The 17840-nt window shown below is 40.4% G+C and overlaps 2 protein-coding genes across 3 annotated transcripts in view; both read right to left on the bottom strand.

The window, feature by feature from the left end:
* OPN3 (opsin 3) overlaps positions 1-16858 on the bottom strand; it is a 39217-nt gene extending 22359 nt beyond the window's left edge. Inside the window, exons 1-2 of one of the 2 annotated variants that reach the window (XM_053605726.1) lie at positions 16361-16858; positions 11987-12100 (exon numbers count right to left, since the gene is read on the bottom strand). In XM_053605726.1, the coding sequence (XP_053461701.1) occupies positions 12060-12100; positions 16361-16733 (414 nt within the window). In that variant the 5' untranslated portion in view covers positions 16734-16858 and the 3' untranslated portion in view covers positions 11987-12059. Of the gene's footprint in view, positions 1-11986; positions 12101-16360 lie in introns of those variants that run through there. The other variant, XM_053605725.1, reaches the window with a different exon arrangement.
* On the bottom strand, positions 5850-11792 carry CHML (CHM like Rab escort protein). Its single transcript, XM_053605722.1, has one exon. It carries the CDS (start codon positions 11769-11771, stop codon positions 9804-9806), a length of 1968 nt encoding a protein of 655 aa, XP_053461697.1. The 5' UTR covers positions 11772-11792; the 3' UTR covers positions 5850-9803.
* Positions 16859-17840: the final 982 nt, after the last annotated feature.

Below are 17840 nucleotides of genomic sequence, written 5' to 3'. Positions count from 1 at the left end.
CAAAAATCCTGGAGGAAAAAACACAAATATATACCTAGGAACCTTAGAAACGGAGTATTTTATCCTAGGACTAATCCGGGGGTGGAGTTACTGTGTCCAATCAGGCAGGGCACCATGTTTCCATTCCCACCAGGACCATATCTACCAGCTCTTTTTCCGTTTCCTTCTGATTTCCTTCCTCCATTCAAATCCAATCAGTCACTGAGTCACATTGGCTGAATTTCCTCAATGGTTTTCAGATGTTTCCTTTGTTCTTCTCCCTCCTATTGCCCTAATTCAGACCCTCACCAATCATCTCTTGCCAAACTATCTTAACAGCCTTCGGTCGGGTCTCCCTTCTCCAATCTTGCCTCCCTTGAATTCATCCCACATACACCAGGCATATATTATATATGTACACACGTGCACACACATAAATGCAATGTTTTCTTGTATAACATTAAAGGCTTCTCCATTAGGATAAAGTCAAAACTACTTGGCATAGTACACAAAATCCTCCCGAGACCTTTCATAACCATCTTCTGATCACCTCGTATGACCAAAACCAAATGCATTCACTTTTCCTCAAAATCTGTTCCCAGTCTCAGTTAAATGCATTACATGCATTCAGAAACTGAAGCTGAACTTTTTAGTCATTTTTAATTCCTTCTCTTCTCTACCTTGAGACATTCTCCAGGTCTGGTATGTCCATCTCCAAACTGTTCTCTGCCTCTCTGACTCCCATCGCCCTGCCCCTTCCCAGCCTTATGGCATCCTTCCTCCTTACTAGTTACCTGCACCCAATCTCTGCACCTTCTTCCCAGCCTCCTCCACAATGCTGCCAAGCTAACCTTTAAAACATTAAGTCTTATCTAGAATAAACTTCCACAGTACATCATTTTTCACAGAATAAAAGCCCACACTTGAGTTAGCAAGATATTCAGGGCCACTGACACTTGGAATTTTATCCACCTGACGCCCCTCCATGCTCAAGCCAGATGGACTGTATCCTCCATGCCTCCAAGCTTTTCTACTATTATATAGGATGTTATTCCTCCTGTCAGTCTATGGAAATCCTTCTCAACCTTCAGGGCCCAGCACAAACACCTTTTCTTTGGTGAAGCACTCCCAAACTCCCCTGATCAGATTTAAAATCTCCATGCATCCATTAAAGTTTGTGTATACCTACATCACAGAAATGATCACAGCCTGATGCCTGCAGCAGCTAACTGCATCACTGTCGGCCCCGTAAGTGGAGAGTTCTACTTACCAATTCTGTGACTTTGAGAAAGATACTGGGCCTTATTTCTTATCTATACATGGAAATGTTAATACCTACCTCACAGGGTTGTTTTAAAAACTGAGATAAAATATATGAAGAAAGCAGAACAGTTCCTGGCTCTTAAGTAGTTTCTTGTATTCCTGGACTTCATCTGACAGCTCGCTGAAGACACCACATCACATTTCAGTCAGAGCACTGACCATGGAAGGAAACTGCCTGGGTTTACCACTTACCAATGGCGTGATCTTGGTCAAGTTCTTTGCTTCGTGGTGTCTGTTTCCCCATCTGGGCAATGGGGATAATAAAAGTACCTACCCAATTGAGTTGTTACAGGGTTCAAATAAAACATAGTAAGCACACACAGTAGTACTTAGCATCCCTAAGTGCTTTTTTTGGTGGTTTTTGGCCGGGGCTGGGTTTGAACCCGCCACCTCCGGCATACAGGACCTACGGGACTGGTGCCCTACTCCTTGAGCCACAGGCGCCCCCCCAAGTGCTTAGTGTTAGTTCAATTATCATCTCAATTCCCAGAGTCTAGCAGAGAGACTGGGACACACTGCAGGCACAGTAAATGAACTGTATTGAATCCTACACTCCACTTTGCAGCATAATCTAGTTAAGGTTTCTAATCTGCATTAAACATATTGACTCATTCCATTGCAATGAGGTTAATGCAGGTTATTTTCTACAGTTAAATTTCAGCTACAAAATGCCAAGCTGTATACTATCTCACTGCTTGGCAAACCTCCAGTGAGTGTAAATGTGAGTACAATTCAATTATGAATGGCTTAGTTTTGCGTGGTTTCTCTGGAGCTCATAGGATATTGCTACATGCCTATAATTTGATTAATTTGCCAATAGTCTGTCAAGTGAATAGCGTGCTCCTTCAAAAACAAGCATTCTAAAATATTTGTACATGGATTTTGAGGTAGCTGTTTGCAGTGTATACAAAGACATCCTCTCACTTCTATAATTGCTCTGCAGAGGAATTATATTAATATTTTTTGATGAAACGAATGCATTAAAAAAACCCAAAATACACAAAAATTCTAATCTTTACCTAACAATTGAGGTAGAATGAGAAACAATCTCTAATTCTGACTTCTTATTTTAGAGCTTAATTAACCTCCAGAAGGAAGCCACTGTGGACTGGAGAGGGGAGGGAGATAGGGAGGAGGGGGTATTAATGGGAGCAGCAGAGAAGGCAGTTCAACAATGACCCTGTTGAGGACACATTCAGTCAGAAATCTTACCGGAAAGAGGTAGGAGTGGGGAGCATAGAAAAACACTGGGTGGTGCCTGTGGCTCAAGGAGTAGGGCACTGTCCCCACATACCACAGGTGGTGGGTTCAAACCCAGTCCCAGCCAAAAACTACCAAATAAAAAGAAAAAGAAAACACATTCCTGGTAAATATGCAATACTTTTACTAACTCTAATGTAGTTTCTCAACCTTGGCACTACTGACATTTGGGGCTGTCCAGTGCATTGTGGGATGCTGAACCCACCCCTGCCCTCCACCCACTAGGTGCCAGCAGCACACCCTTTCTGTGTGACAACCTAAATGTCTCCCCAAGGGAGAGTATCAGCAAAATTATTAGATGGAACATCTGATACATAGGAGCTTAACTAAAATGCACTCTTTTAACTGGTTCATTGATTCACATAGGCTTATCCGAAAACAACTTCTCTGTACTAACTTTACAAGTCAGGACTATGACTGTGATGCATTTTCCCAGAGATGGGCCCCGGTGGTCCTCCTCACTCATGTTGGAATCTAGAAGCGGGTGCGGAAGGTAACAGGATGATATGGACATGGCAGAAAAGAGCCACGGGAAACTACTAGTTGGTTTTTCAATTAGCAAATCCTTTTTTGCATGCCTGTGACATGCAAGAAACTGCAGGGAATGCAGACGCACAGTACACAATCTTTGTTTAAAAGGATATTACAATCTCATGATGAATTATTTCTAGTGCAGTTTTCATCTTTTGCTTTTTTCTGCTAATATGCATCCAGCTGTTATTTATATTTCCACAGCATTATAAATAATGCTATGCAGTCATAAAACAGAACCAGAGGACATATGGCTCACTTTTCTGTAATACCTCACTTGCATCATTTTTGGAAGTTAACAGTTGTATTATTAGTTGCCTAACGACAAGATTCCTGGCGACCCCTCAGCCAGTACATTCTTCTAGATTTCTCCTTTATAATGGGTGATAAGAATACTGAAATTGTTACAAAAACTTTATAAAATACAATAAAATTAACATGTAATGGTGAAAAAATACTTCCCCATGATGGATTAGTAATATTTGTTATTTTTTAATATACAAGATGAATGAATAAAAGCCTCAAACAAAATGAAGGACTTTCATTATATGACATGTAATAAAAAGAACTGGCATAGAACCCACTACACTATCACCCCCGAGGATTTTTACTTCTTTAAAACTAAAAAATGCTCAAAGATAAAACTCCTCCTGACAACTATTAACGAGATATTCCTCTTCCTGCTACACTTTGTCAACCCTCCAAACACACCCTAAATACATTTTCCTCTTATGTGTATGCCTTTATTAATATTAAATAGTTGTTTGCAGTGTCTTAGGGTTAAACAAGTGTTTAGCAACAAGTAAGTGCCAAAACAATAGAACAGCAGAAACTAGTGAAGGTATTATAAAGAAATAAAAGCTCCTGTCATAAATATCAGCAGTTTGTTTTGATTTTAGGAGCTTAAAATTATCAACTCATCTCTCCTTTTTCAAACCTATGTTAATTACACAAGTGTTAATTTACAGGATTTTGTTATTTGCTGAAAAACTAATGTACATTCTAGAAGCCACCACTTTTTAGAGTGATTTATGTGTTATGCACATTTATAGGCAGTAAATGACTTTCTTGAGATGGAGGCAGAGCAAACAGTAGCCTTTCAATTCTTTTTTTTTTTTGAGACAGTCTTACTTTGTCACCCTTGGTAGTGCCATGACATCACAGCTCACAGCAACCTCCAACTCTTGGGCTTAAGTGATCCTCTTGCCTCAGCCTCCGGAGCAGGGGCCCGCCACAATGCCTGGCTATTTTTTGTTGCAGTTTGGCCAGAGCTGGGTTTGAACCCGCCATCTCCGTAAATGGGGCCAGTGCCCAACCCACTGAGCCACAGGCATCACCCTTAATTCTTATTCATGGATCCAAATACTTACTGAGTCCAAACAAGTCACTTAATTCCTCCAGGTCTTATCTATAAAATGGGCATAAATCCCTGCCCTTCCTTACCTTACACACTTATCCTGAGGTTCACATAAGAAAATGTAGCTGTCAGGAGAAATGCACTCCCACAAATGCTGCAGAACTGCTGCCCCAATGTTCACGTTACAATATTCTTTCAATTGAACCACTCGGCTTCTTGTATTGCTGTTCCTGCCTCACAAAAAGCTGGAGGTACAGCATCTCCTGCTGTTGAAATGTGAGTACATTAAAAAAAAAATACTATACTGGAAATACCTCTTTATAATGAAGGTTAAAATACTGAACTAAAAATTTGAAAATCTTCAAAGAGGAAGTAGCTACCTCGATGCAACATCAAAGGGACTTCCACTGATCCTCCAAAATGAAGGAAAATAAAATTAATCCTTATCAGAATCTCTTGGTCTTGAAACTTTACCATCTGCTTCTCATTTTGATTTCTACACACTTCCTACTCCTTAAACCCTCAGTGCCTTGGGCTTCTGGACCTGCTGAGAAAAATTTAACTGAAAGTGAGCTGAAACAGATGTCACAAAGTGTTACGTTGTCAGAAAGTGTTAAATTACCCAGCTTTAACCTTTAAGCCACTGGCCTTCAACTATGTAATGAAGTTTTGGCACCTTCAAAGGAATGCCATACACCCAAGGCAGAGATTCACCTTTCGTTTCTTTTTCTTTTGTGGGGAGAGGAGTAGTGGTAGTTAGATGTGGGGAGTGTGATGGGTAGGAAAATGTCTTAAGTGTTCATTAAGGTAAAAAAGTTTCTTACCTTAAGGTAAATGTTCCAACAGAGTATTAGTCTGGTAGATAACATATTCCATCCATTTTTATATTTCTAATCCCCAGAATAATGCCAATTCATAGCCTGCAGTAGGTGTTTAAAAGATGCTTGCTGAATTACATCATTTTGATTCGGATGTCTCAGACTGGAAGGGTCCGCCCACAACCCAAGTTCCACGAGACCTTAGTACAGTCTCTCTGCAAACCACCTCTGGCCAGGGGTTAGTCACATCTTTCATCTCTCTGACCTTTGAGGGTCTCAAATGGTATGTGTTCTTGGATTTAGGAACACACTTTAATTAGCGTGTGCTATCTTCATGGTGCTGTCCTGGAACACATTGCTACTATTTCCATTATTATTCCTTACTGCTGGGCAACTGAGAAAGGATACAACAGTTCATCTTCACCAAAAATTCCTTCCCACCAAGATTTGTAAAACTTTCTGCCACATATTTTTAGAGCTATTTTTTGACTTTAACATTTAGAAATGCATAATTTTAGTTTCAAAAAGGATTTTAGAAGTTTTTAGGAAGTCAGTAATTTTATCAATTCAGTAAACCGCTTTACAGTTAATCTTTAATTTTTTATTGCACATATCAATATTTTACAGAAAAAACCCTAATGTTAAACTGTAATTAATTACATATATATCACCATCTGACTTTTCAATGTAGAGCTAAATTTTTACACAAATATTATCAGTAAACATAATAATTTGTGTTCTAATTAACATTTTTAGTTACTTAACCATTTTTTACAATTTAACATATATCAATATTATTTAATGGCTACATAACAGTCTACGATAGCAATAGCAATACATCAAAATTTACTTATGCATCCCCCAATTGTTTGGCTTTTTTTTAAAGCTCACATGAATGGAATTGCTAAAAACATTTTTGCACAAATCAGTTTTAAAAATCTTCCTAGACATAAGCTTCTCAAAGCGAGTTGGTATGTCAAAAAATTAGGTTATGGAGCTTTTTTTAATAATCTAAATAGTTCCCTAACCGAGCACTAACGTATAATGCTATGAGGATGAGGACACAACTTAAAAAATTTTGTCAACAGCAAGAAGTCAAAATTGTTTCAATTTACAACTTTAATATTAGGAAATTTGAATGTGATTCTAAGAATTGATTTCTTATTTGTATGGTCTCATTTATCCCTGATTCCTTTATAATAAAACTGTTTAGGAAAGAGTAGACAGCTGTATGCACATGACTCTTCTTTTTAAAAAGTATTAAGCACTTTATCCATGTGTAATACAGATAGCCTTTTAAAAATTCCACCTTGTCTTTTTCCTATTTAGTACACATTTTTCCTTTTTCTTTGTTGATTTACCTTGTCAAATGCCATGAAGTTCCTATCACTATTGGCGTCATTATTTTTAACTTAACATTTTAATTCCTCTGGAATAAATTGCAGTATCACAGTAATGTGGTTTTCAGAGGACTCCCCATTTACTACTTTTCCTTTATAGCAGGGTATCTCATGAAAGTTTATTTTTAAAATTTACTTCCTTAATCCTTCTTCTAATCAGGTATCTTTCTTAATTTATCCCAATACAGTTGTGTAACTTTATAATACCTCAACACTTTAAAGTGCAGTTTGCCAATGTTAGGATCTACAAAAGAGACTTTTTTTTTTCAACTGTATAACCTACAACTTCCTGAATTAGTCTTTTACTGTTAGCATTTGTACATTATAGGGTTAAGCGATAAAGCCACGTCAACAGAAAATAATGTTTGTGCTGCTCTATCTTCCTCATTTTGTGAATGTGCGGTTTTTTTTTAGCAATGACAAGTTTCTTCAACATATGTAAATGAAAATGATGCTAACGTTGTTTAGTTTCGCTTGAGAAATGTTTCCAATGTTTTCCCAAATGTTAGTTTCTTCGTTTTAAGTAACTACTCATCCAACTATGAAAAGCCTATGAAATCATTACCAGAGATAATTAAATCAAAAACAAATGATGACTTTTTAAAGTTATCTGTACCTAGTATTTTGGATTTTTACTTTCATTTTCTTGATGTTTATTTAATGGTTATTCTGTCGAACACCAGCCTTATAATCTTGAATGACAGTAAATCATTTCTATTTGGCTGTAGTGTTTGCCAATATTTTATTTTGCATTTTGCTTTGTTGAGAAGGATACCTTTTTAAAAATGTTTTGATTTTTAGTATTAAGGCTGTATTTGCTTCAAAATGTAATTAGAAGCATATTACATTTCATGATACATAAATATTACTTATTCTTTAAAACATTTGAAAAAGTTCACCAATAAGTCTATTAGGGTCAAATTCCAACTTATAAAAAAAATTATACTTGCTATATCCCCCCAAGTTTTAAATGCTTTTCATTGGTTATAACTTCTCATTTCCTACTTATTTCGTATTTAAGAATGTACTATTTTCATTTTATTAGCTTTTAAACCAACCTTATTTTGGACGTTAGACAGTGATAACTTTTTTTTCTTTTTCCATTATATTCAGGAAAACCACTTTTGTTTCTTTCTTCACTTATGAATCACTGGTGATAATGGAAAACTTCAGTAGGTCTGGATTATCTTCGCCTGCATTTTATTGATCTTAAGTTTCTTTTAAGACCTATTTTACAGGGCTATTTTAGGATCCTCCCACTTTACTAAATAAAAAGTCAGTATTAATACCAGTACATACCTTCCCTACTTTAAGCTGTCTTGTCTTGTTCTCACTTTCAGCAGAGCAACAATGAGAACACTGAGAACAGAGTTTGGCATCAAAAAATCGTATTTTTTTATAACTCAATCTTTAAATCAAAAGATGTTATTGAAAAGCATTACTTTGTGAAATTCTACTTCAATGTGATCCATGCTGTAAAATAATTTTATTAATTCTAATCTTCACATTTCTCCAATTCAATACCAACACCAGTGTCTGTCTGCTTTTCTTTGCCAGCAATGCTAGACCGATTTCCATGGGCACCTTTCCCTTTTCCCACAGTCCCTACTCTATTCTAACAGTGAACATCGGGGGAAAGATCAAGAGTTTAAGAATCACAGAAGCCTAGGTTCCAATGTAGGCTCTCCCAACACACCAGATTCTGAGCAAATCTTTAACACTTCTCTGTTCCCTCTTTGAAGGTGCATGCTAAACTATCTGCCTCAGAAGGCCACTGACAAATTGTAAAAAGCAAGCACAAGATGAAGGGCACATTATAAATGTTGTGCAGGGCAAAAGCTGTCATAAAGGGTTTCATCACTTTCTGAAAATGGAAACAAGACTAAAGGAAGTTCACCACTTCTCATAGCTCCCCCGATTTTCACCATTAGAGTATAACCAGTTTCACAACTTCTGGTGGTTCTGGAAGAGAAAAGTTTCCATCCTCTAAACACAACTAAGAGGCAGAAGTGATTATGAAGGTTGTTACCTCTACTTGTGTGGTAGGACACAACCAAAGGGTTCTGTAAATTCTCTTTTGATTCACAGTCATCAGTTGTAGTTAATGCCACTAACTAAAGTAGGAGAGCCAAACAAGAACGTTTCACCCTGAGAGAAGCGGGTAATCTTTTTACAGAGGGTTTTCAAACCCTCTGTAATCCCAGATTTAAAAAGCCTCACTCAGTTTCTCCTTAGGAAAACAATCATTCTGAACTATCTTTCCCTGGGGCACTTTATTTTTCCTTTGGCCTAAGTTACTCCTAGGAAGTTCTTTCCTTTTAGGAGCCAGAGCTGGGCTCTGCAGAGATTTTCTGAAGTATTAACAGATCTAATCTTATCCCTTGGATTTTTTTTGGAATGAACCTCCCCCAAATGAGATTTTTAACTACTAACTGAACTCCAACTCTTTGTAAAAAGTGCAAGACCGTAGTGGTGTCACTGCCTCTTCAGTTACAGGGGTCAAGTAGGTAAATCAAACTGCAAAATGTGTTATAAACATCAGACTTTCACAAAGTATAAGGGATCATGCAAAGTTAACCTCTTAACAATCTTTTAATCTAGAAATGCATGTTACCATATTGGCACTTGGACTATTTGCTATTCCTACCACCATGTCTACATGTTTATATTTTATATAAAATACCAAGAGTTTGTGTGTATTTCACTACTCAGAGGTGGTAGCAACTGTAATAGCGGCAAAATTAATATTCCTTAGATATTATTAATTGCTCTAGAGACAACAAAATCTGAAGACCATTAGCAGATACAATATTACCTTTTTTTAAGTAAAGGTTCTAATATGGAAACCCTCACACATATATGTCCAATACTAAAATAAAGCTAATTCTGTTTTAAGATTCTGGATCATGGAGCCCATTTTGAAACAAAGTGTCCAATAACCAACACATCAGTCACTGATAAGTTAGCAAAGACATCTAACACTGGATGTCTCAAAGAGAGCTAAAGACAACATCTGCATAGAATTCATCGTACAACCACTTCCATTTGCTCCTGAGGGAAATCGTCCTTTAAATGAGAAAATCCAGATGCCAGGATGAAGGCCCAAAGTAGCAAGCAGTTCCAGTTTGTTCTTTTCTAATTTTGAAGGTGCTTCTCTGGGCTTTCCAGGTTTTTGCTTTCCTCAGAGGATTCTGGTTTGGCCTTTATTACATTACTGGTCCCAGGAGTATCTGACTGCTTATCATCACCATCGAAGATAATGTCCTCTGGGTTTGGAGGTGGGGGGCAGAATTCCTCACTTGGAAAGAGCTCATGGAAAAGTGTTTCTGCTTGCTTAACCGCATGCTCATTTCCCAGTCCACCGTCAGGCCCAGAGCAGACACAAACATTGGAAGGTAACCCATTATATGAGCTTCTGCTGATTTCTGAAGAATCTCTCATATTAAAATAAAGAGCCCATAAAACTCTTGGCTTTGTAAGTTCTTCCTTGTCTATTTCTGTTTCAGCATACGGGGTGAATAATTTCTTCACCACCCATTCTAAATCTTCTCTTGCTGTTTTAGAAGATGAACATGTCAGATGTACCAGATAGGTGCCCTTCATGCATGTCATGGTTGAAGAACATAATTCTGTGACCCGAACAGCACAATTTCCTGGTTGTGTTGGCGGCACTATCAAAATGGAAATCTGCTGATCCGAATCTGCCTTTAGCACAGACCGATCTGTAATGAGCACTGCCCTAGAGATCTGCTTATACTGCACGTTAGAGCACGTGTCCTCAGAAAGGTAACTATCCTCTACGATAAAATATTTAGCGTTTATTCTTTGACCAAAGTGATCTATAATTGCTTTACATCTTCCTGATTCTTTGTCAACCACAAAGCATCGTACTTTATGGCGTAGACAATAAATTCCACCAAAAACTGCACACATCCTGCAGAAACACTGGGGAATTTCTCCTTGACCATACAAAGGAAATAAAAAGGGAGTGTTACCAAACCGTCCAAGACACTGAAGGAAGTTTTTAGTTGCTTTAAGGCCATCTATTGTAGTGCAAGACGATTCTGATGTCATTGCAATTGAGTGCAATATAAAATGTTGGAGGCTGGGAGTTAATTTTTTAGTCTTTAAGTACTCTGAAAACAGACATTGCTCAAAAGCTTGGTACTCATCAGGATGCTGTTCATAGTCTAAACAAAATGTGAGGAATTTCATTAGCATCCTCTTTTCAACCATGGTGAGTTCTCTGCTATTAAAGACATCTGCTCGGGAACAAGGCACCTGTTCTACCTTTCCTTCTTGAAATGCAAGAATCCTAGTGACGTTTTTAAATTCTGCATAACGGCTAACATTTGACTTGATCAAAAGATCAATGAGCAATCCTTGAGAATATAGCAGCTTTGATACCAAATCAATATTAAACCTCCTGCCTTCTTTAACTATTTGAGAGTAAGTAATCCTATTTCTCTTTGGCTGCTCAGTACTTTCTTCTACCGTAGGTTTGTTTTCATCTTTATCTCCACCTGAAACAGCATGTACACAAGTTTCAGCTCCACTGCACTTTTCGTTCTCTAGGGACTCCTGTTCACCACTTACTTCTAGTGGAATCTCTGTATCACTTTTCTGAGGGTGTTTGGCCGACACCTCATGGCCCGTAAAATAAGATGAGTGTTCTTCTTCAGGCAAGCATGCAGAATCCCGAAATTCAGGACAGGTACTAGATGCCACTGAGGAAGGATTTTTCTGCAGAGCACCAATCTCTTCAACATTCTCCTCCATATCCTGACTGGCATAACAGAAAACTTCCATGTGTTGAATGGTTGCATCCTTCTTGCGAAGAATGATGGCGTCTTCTGTTTCCTGGATGAGCTCCTGCCACGTAGCAGTACTTTCCTCTACGACCTCACTGTTTTGCTGATACTCCTTCAACCAGCCCAGTAATCCTGAAAAGCTGAAACTAGCCCAGTTTCCTCCATAGTAACTTCTTGAATCAATATGCAGGACCCTCTGACCACTTCTTGAACACGCAGCTGCAAGGATAGATTCAGGCAAACCTGTCCCTATTATAACCACATCGAAGTCTGTGGGTAGACTGTCCGCCATCCTAGAAGTGTCTGGTGACAACTGCCGAGAAAGGAAATGTGTGTGACTCTAAGCTGAGGTATGATTACAATGTCATAAAATGTCTCCTTGTGATGTTCCAGTTCATCCCAGAAGCACTGACGTTGCAGGTCCTAGCTGCTTAACTGTCACCCTTTTTAAAGTTTTTTCTTTAAAGTTTTTTTCTTATACGTCAGTAGCATAAAAACATGAGAAAGTACATCTAATCACATCTGAGAATACCAAAATGGACGAGCGGTTTCATTTCTGCATTTCATTTTAGCAGTAATATCAAAATGCATCATACATGCACTTGTGACTGGAACTCTTCTCTGAAAGAAGAAAATTCAAGAAAAGAGTACAACTGTGAATAATATAAAAGTAATTTCATGCAACAGCAATTACAATCCATTGGAGCCCTATTGGTTATTTGGATATAAACCTCTACTAAAGTAAATCATTAAATGCTTTCTCACATATTTTCTAATTTCTTGAAAATGAACAAGAGATATAACTCCTACAAAATCAGGTAATATAGTAATAAAGAATTAACATAACAATGTCTCACAAAAATAAAGACTTAACATGATACAATTCTCTTTTGATTTTAAGAAAACATTTGAATAAAACTATACAGAACAACAATGAGCTTAAACGAAAAGTGTTACTCCATTATGTTTATGGAAACAGACTATTAATATGTGCATACTGCCAAGTTTAGAAATATTGCTGTGGCCAAGACAGTCTGTGGCTGATTCCAGAATAGCCACATAGAAGACATTTCCAAGCCCCAACCACCGATAGGATCTCATGGTAGTAACAACAATGAGACTATTTCTGTTGAGTTAACCAGATTACTATAAAAGGATTAATTCAGCAAAACAACTGGCATTTAAAAATATTTAGGTACATAAAAGAATAGGCCTATTAAGGAGAAAAACCTATAACAAATCTTATATGAATGTCCATATAAAGTACTTTATCATATGTACAGTTTTATAAAAGTTAAAAAGGAAAAGTCCTGGTTTCACATTAAGATATTTTAACACAAAAACATTTACTTCTAACATTTGAATAGGATAATGTTTACATTTTGTCAGACTGTATCTGCAACCTCTATGTCCCAAGAAAAAGGTCTAAATATCCTCTGCCAAGACCCACATGTTGTTTGCTATTCTTATTTTTGAAGGGGTAGTGAAGAAAAGCTTTCCTGTTAACTTTCAGCATAATGCTGTTTATATTCCATGTGCAGAACATTATGTGACGACAGGTGTAGCCAAAGGTATGACAGCAAAGGGCTGAAGCGCATACTCACCTGGAGTCTTTAGGCCAAAGCACTAAACAAACCTCACAGCTAAACTTGCTTTCATCATTGCACAGTAAAAGTGAGAGTTCTTTGAGTTCTGATTTTCACTACTGTTAAATCTACTGAAATCTAATTAGTACAAAGTAGCTGTCTAGGCCAGCAGTTCTCCACCTGTGGGTCGCAACCCCTTTATAACAATGAAAATACATTAAGGCATTAGGAATGTTGAGAACCACTGGTCTAGGCCAAGATGACTATCTGGATATTGGTAAAACAAGGCATTCAATTGACCTAACTTCCATTCATAATTGGAACGGCAATACTAATAGTCCTGTCTGGTCAAAGCCTCTGCCTCAAGAGTATCAGGGAATGCACTCATTTTTAGCATTCCCTGAGAAGCCAGGAACTCGACACAGAATGAATCAGTTGCCTGGCCTACTCATGTATAAATATAAGTATGTCTGAATTACTTATTTTGCTTTCTTCCGGCAGGGTGTGAAGGGCGAGACAGAATCTATGATGGTACTTGGAGAGGCACAACCATAGCAAATGCTTCTTCTTGGCTTAGAAGGGGATAGAGCTGGGGAGGAGAGGATAAGAACCGAGGACACAGGCCATAAATGCTATGCGTAGGCACATTCTAAACTACAGCTATCAAAGGTGTCATCAGAATACAAAGTAAGTTGGATAACCTTAAAGCACATTAAACTCAACTACCCAGTAATAGAGGTATGAAAACTGACAGCTGGAAAGATTAAGCAACTAAGGAAAGCCCACAGAATGCATTAGTTACAACATCAAGAGCAGGACCCACTTCAGTGGGGCCAGGCCAAGGCTCTTTCTGCTAGATAGGGAAGACTCTCCCAAAACCTCTGGAACAAACAGCTACTTCCAGCTTTATTTTTATTTCCTCCCCCTTCATGCTCCAACATTGGATGTTTGTTTGCTCATTGCTTAGAAGAATTGGGATAGCAATGGGGAAGTACCCTCCCCCCACCTTTTTTTTGAGACAATCACACTCAGTCACTCTGGGCAGAGTGCACAGCGTCATCTTAGTTCACAGTAACCTCACTCTCTTAGGCTCAAAACCTCCTCTTGCCTCAGCCTGCCTAATAGCTGGGACTACAGGTGCCCGCCATGACACTTGGCTCTTTTTTCCATTTTTAGTAGAGACAAGGTCTCACTCTTGCTCAGGCTTGTCTCCCAACTACTGAGCTCAAGCAATGGACCTGCCTCAGCCTCCTAGAGTGCTAGGATTAGGATTTCAGGTTTGCATGCCCGGCTTCACCATCCTTTTCTTAATCCTTAACCCTAACAATCTAGAAGCATAAACCCTGGAATTTGCTCCAGGCTAAGAAATTCTTTATCTTTGTGAATAACTTTTTAACCTCCATCGTAACCTTCCTACTGACTTATCCTCAGTCTCTGAGTTTCTTAGCCCAGAATTTCCACCTCTACTTTAAAAATAGGGATAAAGCCAAGGTTGAAAGCACTAACTAAATAGCCCTAAGATAAAATAGTAAATAAATTTTGAAAGGCAATTCTGATTGGGATGGGAACCCAGAAGGGATGGTGAAAGAGAAAAAAAAAAGAGGTAAGAGAATAGGAGACTCAAAAGGGTGGGGTCAGCAGAGTGTAGAGGTAAGGAACAGGATGGATGCTAGTACTTACATAAAGAATATATTTCAAACTCCCAGGCACAGAAATAGAATTTTCCAGCACAGAAAAGGTATTTCATGAAAATAAGAACTTTGATGTCCATGGACAAACACCTGTCACCCACCCTAGGGAGCATTATTGACAATACTTTAGAACTGGGCTTGAATCAACTTTCTTAAAGCTTAGCCCTGCCTAAGACATTGCCTGCTAGGTTAATATTATAGCCATCTGTATCACAACCTACATACACTTACAGTCCCCTCCCCAAGTTTCAAATCTTTGTACAAATAAAATTTTCAGAGCAATGCTTACTGGGGGCTAGGAGGTGGAGAGAATATTCTAAAGCAATTATAATTATTCCTGTGGCAACCAAATAAATCATGATTTCCAAGGCATTTTCTGATTTTCTCCAAAACATCAAAAAAGTGAATCATTACAAACATTATATTTGGGTCTGTTATAGCATAGGAGGTTGCTCAATTATAAAATATTTTGGATAATGCTACAAAGATGTGTTCTCCAAAACCTACCAGAATAAAAGGAATAATAAAATATCAACAGATTTCAGAATTGAAAAACAGAACTTTAACACCTCAGAAATACACATTTCTATTTCAAATCTTTGTACAAATGACCAGAGCACAAAAATTTCTTTCTCAAGCTTAGAAAAAAAATTTACATCTTCAATGATATGCTAGGCTATTAATCATCCTTCAAAATGTCAAGGCTCAGTGAGACTTATGTCTTCCTTGATGATTATGAGTATCTAAGAAATAAATCATCAATGAATATTCAAAGTTTTATTTTAATGAAATCTACTAGCTGCACACTAATTACCTATAGTAATTGTTCTCCTAATATGGGATTCTTGGAGCCATTTGTAATCTCTTCTGAGATTATGATGTGATGGAACCTATGTACAAGGAGAAAAATACAGTAAAAACAGCTTATAGGGCACATACCAATTTACATTCTGAGGACCTGAATGAAACTATCTCACTCCCTAGAAAACATTCCAAGGTTTACAACTGCTAATGAGAAAAAAAATCTACACATTGCTAGTTTAGGTCTCCATCTATCATTTTAGGAGACAGTGGTATATAAACCAAATCGCATTTCCCCCTGTAACTTTCACCAGCTAATCACTTTTTTCTTGGACTCTCTCGACTCTGCAGGCCCTCGTCTCTTTCCTCCAAGTGTAAGAGCCCTTGTGCTTTGTCCTGTTGAATTACATCGGGAGGTGAAAACAGAAAAATGAGAAGGAAGGAGATGAGCTTGCCGTGGCGGGAGAGTTACCCGGGGACTGGCATCTAAAAGGGAGCTGGGACTGAAGACGGGTGGGGTGTGGGATCAGCATGGGGAGGGGAAAGGCGCCCAAGAACCGAGCCAGGCAGCGCAGGGTGGTGGAGATGAAGAAGGCGGCACGCCATGCAGCTAGGGGTCGAGCAGCGCCGAAAGGGCTAGAGGACACCAGGCCGGTGCAGGACCGTGGCGGAAGGGCGAGAGGGAGCCAGCACGGGAGTGCAGGGGAGGCTGGGTGGCGGGCGGGAGGAAACACTGGGGTGGCGAGGCAGGGAAGAAGTTTGCAGAGGAGAGGAGGACGCTTCCTCCTCCGAACCCAACTCACCGAAAAGGCTGCTGCTAAACCCGTCCCACACGCAGCCCACGGTGTCCCACACCCAGCCGTTCCTCAGGCAGGACACGAAGGTAAAGGTGACCCCGAAGAGGGACACCAGCAGGTCGCTGAGGCTGACGTTGACCAGGAAGAGGTGAGTGGGAGTGCGGAGCCGAGGGAACTTGTAGTAGAGGACCAGCACCAGCAGGTTGTTGGCGACGCCCAGCAGACCGATAGAGCCCAGCAGCAGCGCCAGGCGCTCGTAGGCGCTCGGGCTGAAGAGCGGCGCCGGGCTCAGCGTCCCCTCCGGGGTCGGCTCCTCAGCGCCCGCGGCCCCGCCGCCCTCCCAGAAGCCCTGGCCGCCGCTGCGGTTCCCCGAGTACATGGCCCGGCGCCGGCGCGCTCGGCGGGAGGAGGCGCTCAGCGTGCGGCGCGGCTCGCGGCGCGCTCGGCACTGGGTGGGGCTCCGGCCCCGCCGCCGGCTCTAGCCATTGTGCGCGCCGTGCCCGCGCTGCCGCGCCGCCACCGCCTTCGCCCGCCCCTTCCGCCGGCCGCGCCTCGAAGCCCCGCCCCTCCCCGCCGGCACGTCCTCGCCTCTGTCCCGCCCCCAGCGCGCCCCGGGAAGGGGCGGAGCTTCGGGGGCGCGCTCTCGTGCCCTCGCTCTCCTCGGACTCTAGCAGAAGACCCCTCTGCAGGCGAGCGTGGGCGCGCGCCCGCGGAGGCAACAACCAGAAAGGCGCCTAGGCCCCCCTTTCCTCTCACCCTGCTTGAAAGCAGTGTACATTCACCCATGCCCTAGCTCACTCCTGCCTTCATTCATTCATAAATATTTCTGAGCATCTGCGCCTAAGACAGGCTGACAAGAAGGTGGGTTGGATGAAGGACACTACCCTGGGTTTCTCCCTTCCCAGGAAACTGTCATAACCCACTACCGGCCTACTAGGCCCACTCTGCCTCATTTTTTCTTTTTCTTTTCTTTTCTTTTTATTTTTTTTGTGTTTTTTGGCCAGGGGTGGGTTTGAGCCCACCACCTCCGGCATATGGGACCGGCACCCTACTCCTTGAGCCACAGGTGCCGCCCTTTTCTTTTTTTTTTTTTTTTGAGACAAAGTCCCACTCTGTTACCCCCGGTAGAGAGCCCTGGTGTTATAGTTCACAGCAACCTCAAACTCATGGGCTCAGGCAATCCTCTTGCCTCAGCCTCCCGAGTAGCTGGGACTACAGGCCTCCACAGCAACACCAGGCTATTTCTAGTAGAGCCAGGGTCTCGCTTGTGCTCAGGAGGGTCTCACTCCTGAGATCCAGCAATCCACTGGTCTGAGGCCCCCACCCTGCCTCATACACTTGATATAAACAAGAGAAAACAAAACATTGAAAAGCTTGGAGTAGTCTTACAAGCAGAAAAACTGAGGAAGAAATAAGCTAAACTGATAAGTGCCTACCTAACTACCCGAGGGCTAGAGGACACGTCCAAGGGCTTACAAAAGTATCT

Source organism: Nycticebus coucang, chromosome 10, assembly GCF_027406575.1.
Source record: "Nycticebus coucang isolate mNycCou1 chromosome 10, mNycCou1.pri, whole genome shotgun sequence".
Taxonomy (NCBI): domain Eukaryota; kingdom Metazoa; phylum Chordata; class Mammalia; order Primates; family Lorisidae; genus Nycticebus; species Nycticebus coucang.
Note: the sequence above shows the minus strand (reverse complement) of the source record. Positions and strands in the feature narration are given on the sequence as shown.